At 38.5% G+C, this 12,638-nt stretch overlaps 1 protein-coding gene across 1 annotated transcript; it reads right to left on the bottom strand.

Moving 5' to 3' along the window:
- Positions 1 to 4,072: 4,072 nt before the first annotated feature.
- LOC138083530 (tripartite motif-containing protein 43-like) lies at positions 4,073 to 10,823 on the bottom strand. The gene is made up of 6 exons (XM_068977390.1): positions 10,413 to 10,823; positions 9,379 to 9,474; positions 7,939 to 8,169; positions 6,701 to 6,723; positions 6,098 to 6,195; positions 4,073 to 4,572 (listed from the first exon to the last, which is right to left on the bottom strand). Exons 1-6 carry the CDS (start codon positions 10,821 to 10,823, stop codon positions 4,073 to 4,075), a joined length of 1,359 nt encoding a protein of 452 aa, XP_068833491.1.
- Between the last annotated feature and the right edge of the window lie 1,815 nt (positions 10,824 to 12,638).

Here is a 12,638-nt window from a genome sequence, read left to right as displayed (position 1 = left end):
TAAAGATTAAAAGGCACAGATATCAGCCAAGATCACATAAGGTGATTTAAGGTACCAAAATTTCAATACTATTAGCATTACAATATTATTATCACTGCAATCAGTAGTGTTTTCTAAATTGTTGCATTTATTGAGAAATAGAGTGTATACTCAGGTCATTCTGTAGGTGGGCAGTTCCATGTACGAAGCTTAAATTGATAAAATTTGCATGAGATTTATAATTAATTATGCTTAATGGCATATGATCGTGTAATGGGTTTCTGTTGTTTCAACCTGACTAGGCTGTAATATAAGAATTTAAGATAATCCACCAGCCACTTTGTGGAACACTCATATCTCCTGCAATTATTCAAGCAGATACTAATCTAGGTGATGCTGTGAAGAGGTTTTGAGGGTGTAAATCCATGATATAGACTCTAATTTAAGGAGATTATGCAGATGCACTGATTTAATCAACAGGAGGTCTTTAAAAGATGTATAGTAACTCCTGGAACAAAATCCCAGACAATAAGTGGATCAGCATTACTCTCAATGCCTCAGTCTCCTGTGGGCAACAGCTTTGCCCTGAATAACTCAGAATCCAGCCTGCTTGTGTTTACCCTTCCTGAGGAAGCACCCTCCTGTCCTCACACTTTTCTGTAACCATCACAGGAGCAAATTCCCTGTGAACATGAGCTCTGTCTTTCTCTCTCTCTCCTATAATTGAACCCTAACTGATACAAACCTGATACACTTATGATAAATATTAGCTTAACTTTAACTATAAATCTTATGTATAGTCCCTTGACTGACAACACAACTCCAAGTATATTAAGGTAGATGTACCCAAAATTTTCATGGAAAATGGTGATTTTTTATTGCTGCAAATTCTTGGGAATAAAACTTACTTGCATTGCATCTTCTTGGGTCAAGGAAAAATAGGACCACTCTTACGCCTAATTAAAGACATTGCCTGGCTTAGTAGGAGATGCCAGTTTGGAAAATTTACATTTAGGAAGAAAATATAAATGCACCTTCTTAGAAGAAATGTATCATCAGTAATTTTCTGCTCTTTACTCCTGATTGCATGTGAGGTGTGGTTTCCACTGCTTGCTAGTTGCCCTCCAGACTATCATCTATGTATACCTTCAACAATCACCAACTTGCATGATTTTGTTCATAAAATTTGCTTTCTATGCTTATTTTATTTTCATTCATGTATTTTTGTGATTTTTCTCATTGCAACAAATTTAATTACCAAGGGGTTTATAAAGGAAACATTTTACAAAGTAAAGCCCCAATCATAATTACCAACTGCATGTTCTCATCATTGGTCTATGATCTATTCCTTTTCTATGGATTTCTCCTCATGGGCTCCTGTACTGGAACTACCATGGGGAAATTTTAATGAGAGATGGGCTAGGTGACATTAAGAAAGTTTCCAAAATCTTGGTATCTCGCTTCCTTACTTCCTTAATATAGAAGTAGGCCACTCTCCTACTGGGAGTGAATGGATTGGGGCAGAACTATTTCCATATGTATATTTAAGCTCTGATCTGCCAATAAAATGTTTCTTTCTGACTTAGAAAAGTAAAAATAGAAAAAAATTCATGTTTCATTTGAGTGAGGTACTCCACTTGTTTTCCAGCCAGCTTCTGCATTTATTCTTAGCAGAAATCCTGACTCTTTGTCACTAATACATATCCCACTGATATATGAATGATATTGGAAATCTGTTTAACATTAAGGCTCTCTCATTATTTGTTCTTTTCTCCCCCTCTAGGTTCCTGGCTTTTTTTGTTTGTTTGCTTGTTTTCATGGACAACTGTATCTTTTATAAGTGGAAGTGAAGTCTCTCAGTCGTGTCCAACTCTTTGCGACCCCGTGGACTGTAGCCCACCAGGCTCCTCCATCCCTGGGATTCTCCAGGCAAGAATACTGGAGTGGGTTGCCATTTCCTTCTCCAGGGGATCTTTCCCACCCAGGGATCAAACCCAGGTCTCCCGCATTGCAGGCAGATGCTTTAACTTCTGAGCCACCAGGGAAGCCCTGTAAGTTATTGTATCTTTTATATATGAAAAAATTGAGTTTGAGTATTAATTTTGTTTTCAGAAGTAATCTTAGTGTTTTATTTATTTTATTTTTTGTATACTCATTTTTTTTTTTACTTTATTGTTTATTAGTGTGTTTCAGGTGAACATTTGTAACATCAGAAATAATGATCATACTTGACTTTTTATACCTAAAGTTTATTTCTTACTGTGTTTTGCCAGTTTTCTAAAAAACACATTAATAGTGATGATGTATTATTGTCTGGATTGTGGCCATTAAAGACATTCCAAAGCTTTAAGACAGAATTTGCAACTGCTAATATGATTTAAATTTATGTTTAAATTAACATGTTTAAATTATTCTTAAGCATCTATTTATTAACTTATTTAGTTTTAGATTTTTTTTTTTTTTTTTAATCTCAGTTGGTAAAGAATCCACTTGCATACAGGAGACCCTGGTTTGATTCCTGGATTGGGAAAATCCCCTGGGGAAGGGATAGGCTACCCACTACAGTGTTCTTGGGCTTCCCTTGTGTCTCAGCTGGTAAAGAATCTGCCTGCAATGTGGGAGACCTGGGTTCGATCCCTCGGTTGGGAAGATCCCCTGGAGAAGGGAAAGGTGACCCAATCCAGGATTCTTGCCTGAGAATACCATGGACTGTATTCCGTGGGTTGCAAAGAGTTGGACACGACTCAGCAACTTTCACTTTCCTCTCAGTTCATGATGTGTACTAGTATGCTCATGGCACGCTTTCTTTCAACTATCAGTCTGATTTTTCCTCAGACACATTAATATAAGGTAATTGTATTAATTGGTTACTTTCAAATCCTGTTGTTTTCCAGAAATAACCCATATTTAATGCTCCACTGAGAATATGACAAATTCAGACAGATTCTCTCAACCTTTGTTAGAGTGGAAATTCATATTTATGCAAGGCCCCATGGTATACAAGATTCATCACATGCTATGTTTTTTCTTTCTTTTTTGATGACCTAGATATTAATCCTGTGTTCCACCATAACATGACCCACAGGAAAACTTGGAAATTATTCAAAGTCCAAACAATTCTCTAACTCCTTTCTCTAGATTGTTATTTTGTAATACACAGTAAACCACTCATCTGCAGATTTGCTGTTCTTGATTTCAGTTACTCAGGTGGTTAAAACCTTGTTCAGGAAATATTAAATGGAAAATCTCAGAAATCAATAATTCAAATGTATTTTATTGTGAGCCATTCTATGTAGTGCAATGAAATTCCACACCATCCAGCTTTATCCCAACGAGAACATGTATTGTCCCTTTGTCCTGCTTATCCCACCCTCATTGACTTAACTTTCTGGGCTATCATATCCATGGTCCTAAAAATCACACTAGGTGTCTTCAAGTAGCCCTTATTTAATAATGGCCCTAAAGTATGGTGATAATAATGGTGGCATTTCAGATATGCCAAAGGGAAGCCATAGGGTCCATCCTTTAGGAGATTCTGTCTGTCTTTTCCCTTATACTATTGTAATAGAAAAAGACATGCAAATTCTGAGTTATCTAAAAGAAATGCTTTTCCCAGTTTCCAGGGCAATGGCGATTTTCCTGCAAATCAGATTTCATCCTGAGGTTGAATAGATGTACACAGGGCAGAGTAGATTATGAGGAAGCAGGAGAAGTTTGCAGGCTGACGTAGACCTGGCTGTTGACCAGGTCTGCCTATGCTGTACAGGTTCTGGGTTCCTGTATTGAGGTCCAGGAAGTGGGAAGCACATGATCATATTGTGGTGAATTTAGGAAGTTCATGAAGGAAGTGAAAAACCACAACATATATTCTGGACACATGGTAACAAGAGAAGAATTTATTGTCAGCAATATGAAGGACAACCAAGTGAAATTTGCATTTGACACTATCTTCACATCAAATAACAATAAAGGAAGCTCCATTACAGTAGAAAGGGCCTAAAGATCAGGAAGTCTCCTGGATATGCTGCAGTGGGCAAGGGCTCCCTCAAGAGAAGGAGTCCTGAGCATCCCATCTGGGCTGTGACTCAGATCCTCACCTGTGGCCAGTGCAGATGAAGGGCCTGACAGGGAAAGTGCACACGCCATCATCGTACCGCCAAAGGAGGGAGCGCTTGGCAGCATCCACAAAAGTAATACTCCCACTGTCACAATCAAGGAACACCCCAACCCTGCCCAGAGGTCTCTCTATGTACAGAGGTGTGGTGGGGGCTGTGGTCCAGAGTTGGTAATGGTCATCCTGCTTCACACACACAAGGAGAAAGTTGTCCCTGTTGGACTCATCCAGTATGCCATTGTCCTTCCTTATCCAGGAATCCTTACAGACGCCTACAGCCCAATCCCAAGAGCTGTCCACAAACATCTCCCAGTACTGTTTGCCAGAGGTGAAGCTCTGGTCTCCCCATGAGGCAAAATACTTTGCTGTTCCACCATCCAAAGATGCATGGAGGCTGTCATGTTCATATGTCAGACATCTTGCATCATCAAACAGCCTGATATGATGACTGCTTACTTCATTACTGAATGAAAAGTTGACTGTGGAGAGATGAGAGAAAATGCCAGTCAAAACCAATGTTAAAATTCAAATTATCTACCAGAGAAGGTGGTCCACCTGGAGTCTCACTGGAAATATATTGTAAGATTGGAAGGGCAGTTCTGATTGGAAAGTATTGGGTTTAAATATTGCTAACATATCTGCTGAAGAAAGAACTAATTAAAATGGAGATAACTTCCTACAAGTTCAGCAATTGTAAGTTAGAGGGAGGTCAAGGTGACTTCTGGCTGGGTATAATATTGTATATTTGTTACATCTAAAAGATTGGACTTCTGGGCATCGATCACCTCCAAGACCATGACAGCATATCTTATCCTCACCTTCACCACCACAGTGCAAGGAAAAAAGCTGCATTGTAGAACGGAAAATTGGTGATCACTCTACAATTACAGATAAGTTAGCAAATGGACACTGAAGAAATACAACCTTAGGATGGCATCTTCAAAGTAGTTTATTTGTAGGGCTTTTCTGTCTTTGATCTGTGGTTCCAAACTGAGGCCTAGTGTTCCACTTCCTGCTAAGTCACCCTCGAGGGTGAGGTTTATCATGGACCTCATTGTGGCCTCATCATCCAACCATTTGCTTACTTGTGATTTTTGCATTTGATTTTTGAGGCTTATGTATTTTGTCAAATTATGTGAATGGAAAAAGCACTTTATGCCTTCAATTCCTAAGAACTTTTTAAGCAAAAATGTTTTTTCAGGACTTTCCTGGTGGCACAGTGGATAAGATGCTTCCTGCAAATTTAGGGGACATTCCTAATCTGGAAAGATTCCACATGTTGTGGAGCAACTGAGCCTGCGGATTATGACTACTGAGCCTGTGCTCTTGAGCCCAGGACCCACCACTACTGAGCCCACATGCTACAATTATTGAAGCTCACTCATCAAGAGTCTCCTGTGCTCTGCAGCAAGAGAAGCCACTGCAATGAGAAGCAACCACAGTAGTGAAGAGTAACCTGGCTCACCCCAGCAAGAGAAACCTGGGCAAAGCAACAAAGACCCAGTGTGGCTAAAACTAAATAAAGAAAGAAATATTTTAAAAATAACACAAATAAAAAAGAAAAGAAAATGTATTCTTAAAAAATGTTTTAAAACTCTAACTGCACTTACACTCTGAAATTTATTTATTTATTTTAATTGTGGTTAATTACTTTAATATCCTGTTTTAATTACCAGCTTTCTAGAAGTCAGTGAACAGCTGACATTGTATGTCATGATATTTCTAGGGCTCAAGAAGCCATTTTGGGAGCATGTTACTTTTTTCATTATACAAAGTTTTATGAAATTTAAAAATATTTGATGAGGCCTGAATCAAATCAGCATCTGCACCAGCCTGCATGTATTCTGTAAGGACTTTAGTGACTCTGTAACCATATATATCTTCACCTGTCTATTTGCAGGCTGTTCCCCTGCACAAGGTGAAAGCTAAGCAGGAAAAGGCTCTCTGTGGACACCATCACTGAAGGACCCTGCAGGGCAGACACACCAATGGGGTGACACTCACCTCGGAAGAGGTTGAGCCAGTCCATCAGCCCAGACATGGGGCGTGCAGGGAGTTCTGGGAGCAGAGGCTGAGGCACGTGCAGCTGTGCTGACTCACTCCTGTAAGAGAAAGATGGGGTTCATCCTTCTGCTGCCCAGGGCTTCTTAAACACAGCCTTTGCTATAAGACAGCATGCTTCAGCTGAACATTCTTCATCTAAATCCCTTCTCCACCCTCATAGAATTGAGCTGTTTTTGGAAATTAATTCTCACTCTTCTTCTTGCCCTGATTCCAGCCCATATCTCAGGGGAAATTGCCTCTCTAACCTCAAACTTGGAAAAAAGTAGTCTTTGCACTTCTACGTGCTTGTGATTTTAATATCTAAATCAGAAATTATTGACCTTTAAGAAATTTTTGCACTGAGCTGGATAATACCTCCCTCTGCCACAGCAACAAAAAGGCTAACTTCCTTTTGAGCAAGAAATCATACTCAACAAAACAGGTGCAGACACACGTACACAAGCAATCTAGCATTACCTACGTAAGCTAAGTCATCGCTTTGTTAAGTGCTGCTATATCTCTTTCAGAGCCCCCAGGTGCCCTCATCAGTATCGAAAAGCTTACCATTTCAGCTTGTCTTCCAATTCCTGGCAAGGAAAAAAAAAAAAAAAAAAAGACAAGTTAGACCTTATATATAGGCAACCAGGATTTGGCTTGGCAAAACTTCAGTAGAGTTCTAATCACCACCACCAGAAAACAGTCTGAAAAATCTGTTTTCCTTTTCTTTCTGAAAAAAAAAAAAAAAAACCCTCTGAGACAACATTTTTTATATGGATAGAATGTATTCTTGATTAGTTAATAAAATGAAAGATGAAACAGAAAGGACAAGAGTACTGATGACTCACCCTCTGCTCTCTGCATAATGATCTTTCCTGGGGCTTTTACCCAAAGTGTAATAAGCTCCAAAGTAATGTCAAATGAAACCTGGTATATCTCAACAGGAATTGGAAATATACATATACACATATATATGTATATCTATACACATATACATGTATTTGTGTTTGTATGTATGTATATACATACACATATGAGCTTTGTCCAAATGTCTCCCATTATTACACATTTGAAGACCAAAAAATGGAATCAGTACATAAGCTGTTCTTTTCTGGTTCTAATAGAAGCAAGTTACACAAGGAGATTTTGAAAAGGGAATATTCCCTGGGGAACATCTAGGATCAAAATACTGTAAAGCTTGCTCAGGCATAATTCGCATGCTGCTAAGTCGCTTCAGTCGTGTCCAACTCTATGCGACCCCATAGACAGTGGCCCATCAGGCTCCACCATCCCTGGGATTCTTCAGGCAAGAACACTGGAGTGGGTTGCCATTTCCTTCTCCAATGCATGAAAGAGAAAAGTGAAAGTGAAGTTGCTCAGTCATGTCCGACTCAGCGATAACGACCCCATGGATTGCAGCCTACCAGGCTTCTCCAGAGTGGGGTGCCATTACCTTCTCTGAAATTATTACTGAGTAAACTATAAATAGAAAATAACTACAATGTACAACACTTTATAATGACTTAAAAGTACTATTTACATTTAGAGTATGTATTTTAAATATTATTAAAACAGAACTTAATATATCAACTTTATTAATTATATGTACATAATTTATACAAAAATGTTAAGGATTTTTTCCCCCCATGGTTATAAGGACACCTCTAATCAACTTTTATCTATAATATTTCCAAGTAGGAGAGAATCCCACCTTAGTCACAGAGAATGAAGAAATATACCATGTCACAGAAGTCAAAGGTGTGAACTTCAGGTAATGTATTTTCAAACACATCCTCAGTTCTTACCTGAAGCAGCTCCACGTCTAGTTTAGAGCACATTTGAATGAGCTCCTTGTGTATTTCTCGGAGCTCTCTCTTCTTTCCCATTATTTCCCTTTGCCTTCTTATGAGTTGATTGTATATGTTTTGGCCTTCTTTTATAATACTCTCTACATAGTAATCTTCCTCCTCTGGGAGAAATGGGGGTGCCATCTGATAAGTTCTCCTAATCATGTCTCCATGTCGATACACATAAAACTGTTGAGAGATGAATTTCAACATCATTTAGTTTGCTCTGATTCATGTTCTCTCCCAAGAAGCTACATCCATCCTAAATGCATGCCCTCCCTCATCTCAGAAGCCAAGTTCATTCCTCTTTCCTTCACTTTGTTTTTATTGTTTTTAATTGATCAGAAACCAAACCTACCCTTTCCTCAAACAACTGTCATCTAATTCAGGAGTTCCTGAAACACTTGGAGAAAATCTTTTCATTAATTATTTCTTTCATATGCCTCCTGTTAAATGTGAAAGAGCCCATATAAGCAATTGAAATTTATGGGTGATTCATATGTCATATGCAATTTCCTCATTTCAATGCTAATATGTAAGCTTGTGTTTCACCTAATATCTCCTGGCTTTCTCTTAGTGGCATTAAACATCTTTCTAAAAATGATTGCCTGTTCTCAAATAGTTGTTCAGCCTCAATCATTTCTTTCTAGTGTTCTTTTCTCTATGAATCTGTTTTCTTCCTCCCCATAAGTTCACAATCTTCTTCCCATATTGTTTGGAAGATCATTTCTCTTCATTCCATTTCATATTCCTCCTGGTATTGAACTATTCACTCTCTCATGCGCCAACTCTTTCTCCTTGTTCCTTTCCCCCTAAGTTGTTTAACATGTCACATTTTCTCCAACTTGAACCAATATCACCCTCTAGCCAGAGAGCAATCACTCTTCACCATGATGGGCACACTCCTTAAAGTGCTGTTCATGTTTGCTTTGTATCACCTGGGCTCATGTACTAATCAGATTGAAGTACTTTGTGGTTCCCAATGACATGCGTTTTACTTTCTGAAATGTATGACTGACAGAAATCTGTGCCTGAAATAACCCATGGATTTTTAAACATTTACTTGAACTTAAAAACTGGAATTGATCTTAAACTTGAGAAACTTTCCATGAGATCCTGAATCACATCTATGTAATCATCCATATCACACCATAAACCTCCACCTTAGAACTTTCTTCTAATGGGTCTTTTGTTTTAGTTATTGATCCATCGGATTCTAAAGAGCTCAAGAGGCATGAAAATGTTGGTTGAATGGTACTTAGAAGATTTTTTCTGACGGTGTTCAACTCACTCTCTGAATTTCACTATACATGTTGATTTCAGCTCACTTTATTAATGGTAAGTTTCTCTCTGTCTGCCTCAATCTGTTTTTTCAGAGAAATATGTTCTTCTACTTACCATCCAAGGGTCAGTTCCTCTGCCATTTTTCTTGAGATTTCTTTCAGTTTCTTGAATCTTTTCCCATAAAAATCTCATTTGGTTTGCCAACTTTTCCTGTAAAAGAATTATGAATTTTAGTACAAGAAAATAAAATACATTGGAGTTTCAGAGCCCAAAGATAGGGGTGTACTGACAGTTATTAGATAAAAGTCCTCGAGGGAGATGCTAACAGACTACGACAGGTCATCAGGTGTCCCTGTTTTTCCTCACTCATGATCTATTGTATGAAATTCTACACTAAAAATCCACACACCATTAAGCAATTATCTGCCTGAGGTATGACTAATTTTCATCTGCTGTGGCAACTTATATCAAAATTTGGATATAGGTACGTTTATCTTCTGTAAAATCCAATGTACTGTATCTTCCTTCTTGTCCAGGATTAGAAAACCTGTATTCAATGAAAAGTATTTTTGCACTTGTAGATTTTACAGTTTCTTTCTTAAAATGAAGGACCAACAGTGTCATTAGCATAATAATATATCACCCAAATAATTTCAGTTAGTTTCATCAGCCAGCCATTGGATAAAAGTTCTATAAAGCAGGTATACTGCTCTATGTTCTTCACCACTTTATTACTGTTAACTAGATCTGTACGTGGCACTCAGTAAAAGTGAAAGTTGCTCAGTCGTGTCCAACTCTTTGTGACTCCATGAACTGTATAGTCCGTGGAATTCTCCAGGCCAGAATACTGGAGTGGGTAGCGTTTCCTTTCTCCAGGGGATCTTCCCAACCCAGGGATTAAACCCAGGTCTCCAGCATTGCAGGTGGATTCTTTACCACCTGAGCCACAAGGGAAGCCCAAGAATACTGGAGTGGGTAGCCTATTATTTCTCCATGGGATCTTCCCAACCCAGAATCAAACCAGGGTCTCCTGCATTGCAGGTGAATTCTTTACCAACTCAGTAAAGAGAGGGTTTAAGCATCATCTTTTTAGTCTCTTAGGTGTACCATCCCCAAGTTTCCTAAGTGCTCTCAGAGGCATCACTCACCCAGGATTCCTCAGCAGCCTCTTCTGCGGGACAATGTCTGTGAGTCTTGTGCTCCTGACCTTGAGAGCAGACCAAACAGAGCAAGCTCTTGTCAGCTTCACAGAAGATGGTCTTTGTCTGCTTGTGGGCCCCACACAGGTGTTCCTCACACTTCAGGAATTGCCTGAGATTGGCTTTTCTGACAGTGGACACCAGAGTCTTCAGAAGAAAATTGGTTTTGAGGTTTGTCTGTTCTGATCGTTGTCTGCACACTGGACAACTGGCAGGGGCTTTGGCTTGTTCCCAGAAAAGACAAAGACAGGACCTACAGAAGCTGTGCCCACAGCCTATGGTGACTGGGTCTAGAAGGAAATTCAGGCAGACGAGGCAGGTGAGCTCCTTCTGGAAGGCTTCTTGGATTTCTGAGTCCATTTTCCTGAGGGAAGAACATCAGGAGTTTATTCCTCTTTCCCCAAACCACGAAAGGAACAAACAAAATTAGACTTGGATTGTGACCAAATAATACACTGCTTTAGGAGCAGAAGAATCTGGATTTTTCATTGGATACAAATGGAAAACAGAAACATAAAGAGAACTTTCAAGAGCTGCAGAAAATTTTCTCAGTGGCCTAACCAGCACTATCTTCTGACCTCTTTCCCTTCTACCTACTGGAGAAGCTCAGTTTTGATGAGGTCTTGTTTTCCTCTAGATAGCATGACTTCAGGAGCTTGACCTAATTGACAGTTCTACATGGTGGGTCCTAATTTCTGCAAATAGTCACGATTCTTTATGCCAGTCATTGATTTGGTGTGAGATAGTTGATTAAGCTTGTATCTTTATTATTTCACGTAATTATCATGCATTTTCTTCAGATGTCCTTTTTTATCTCAATCTGCATTTTTTTTCCAAAAATATTTCTTTTCTTTTTAAAGCACTTTGAGTACATTCAGAGTCAATAAAGAGGAAACTAAATGTTGACAAATTGTAACTTATTCCAACCAGAGTTTATGAATATACTAAGTGGTTGAATTTTTCTTTCTATCCATACTCATCCGATGCATTTTCTATGTTATAGTAGTAGTCATCATCAAAAAAAATCATGTGATTTAAATTTTACATTGCAAAAAAATTAGGTCCTTTTGCCTGTACTTGTTCAGCATAGAAGCGTCTTAAGTTTCTCATATCTTTGTATGCTCAGTAGTGTCACCTTTCTGACTTCTTAATCATTCCCTAGCTTCTTTAAGATTTCAGTCAAAAATGTATATTTTGGGAGGTATGATGGTTACCTCCCTTCATTTTCACTTTCTTTTATAGTTACCTCACTTTAGCAATATTTTCAGCAACTCATTGTATTATCTAGCTCTAGTGTAGAGTATTATCTCTCTGGTATTTACAGACACATTCCACTTTTCAGGTAAGTGATGATAGGTACTACATATTGAATCAAATAGTCTTAAATATTGTTAGAAGCTACATCAAACACAAGACATATCAGTCAGCCGCTTTCTGAGTCCTTAAAATGCATGGGGACAAGTAAGAAAGAAACACAATCACAGAAGTAAAATGAATCCCCCTAATCATTCCACAGTGCATGTCACGACAAGCTAACAAAACCGGAACAGGATCATTTCACTAAGTTGGTAAAAAGGGCTGTTACATTGAAAAGAATCTCATTTTACCGATAGATTAAAATTAGGAAATTTAGTTTGGTTTCCCTCAGAAGAGTCCCAGAAGCTACTCTGTGGTGAATTATGTACTCACCTAAGGAGCTGTAGAAACAGTCTACCCTGGAGAATAATATGAAGTTGGCTCAGGGGTCAAGAGTTCCAAGTGTGGCTTTCAGAAGTCTCAAAGTGCAGGTGAACTCCAAACACTCCCTCTTAGTTCTGGAGAAGACTGACTTTGCCTCTTGGAGTCTCCTTATATTGTGTCTCTGAACCCCACCCATTTGTTCAAGTGATTACATTTCACCAGTCTTCCAATGGGGTTAATATGGATGATTAGATTTCCTGAAACAAGACAAGACTGCTTTAACAAATTGGCTTATCTTCATAAACATATCTGCCAACATTCTCTCCTCAAGAGTTACTGATTGTACCACAAACACAACCTGTGACTCTCTGAATGTCTAATTTTTATTTTTAATTTACCAAACAAGTTGGAAAGATTCTTTCACCTCTATTGAGTTTAGCAAATGTCTTGAAAAACTTGGAAATTTATTTTCTGAGGTTTTATTAAATATGTTCT

This window comes from Capricornis sumatraensis, chromosome 8 (assembly GCF_032405125.1).
Source record: "Capricornis sumatraensis isolate serow.1 chromosome 8, serow.2, whole genome shotgun sequence".
In the NCBI taxonomy this organism is placed as follows: domain Eukaryota; kingdom Metazoa; phylum Chordata; class Mammalia; order Artiodactyla; family Bovidae; genus Capricornis; species Capricornis sumatraensis.
This window is presented reverse-complemented; position numbering and strand designations above follow the sequence as displayed.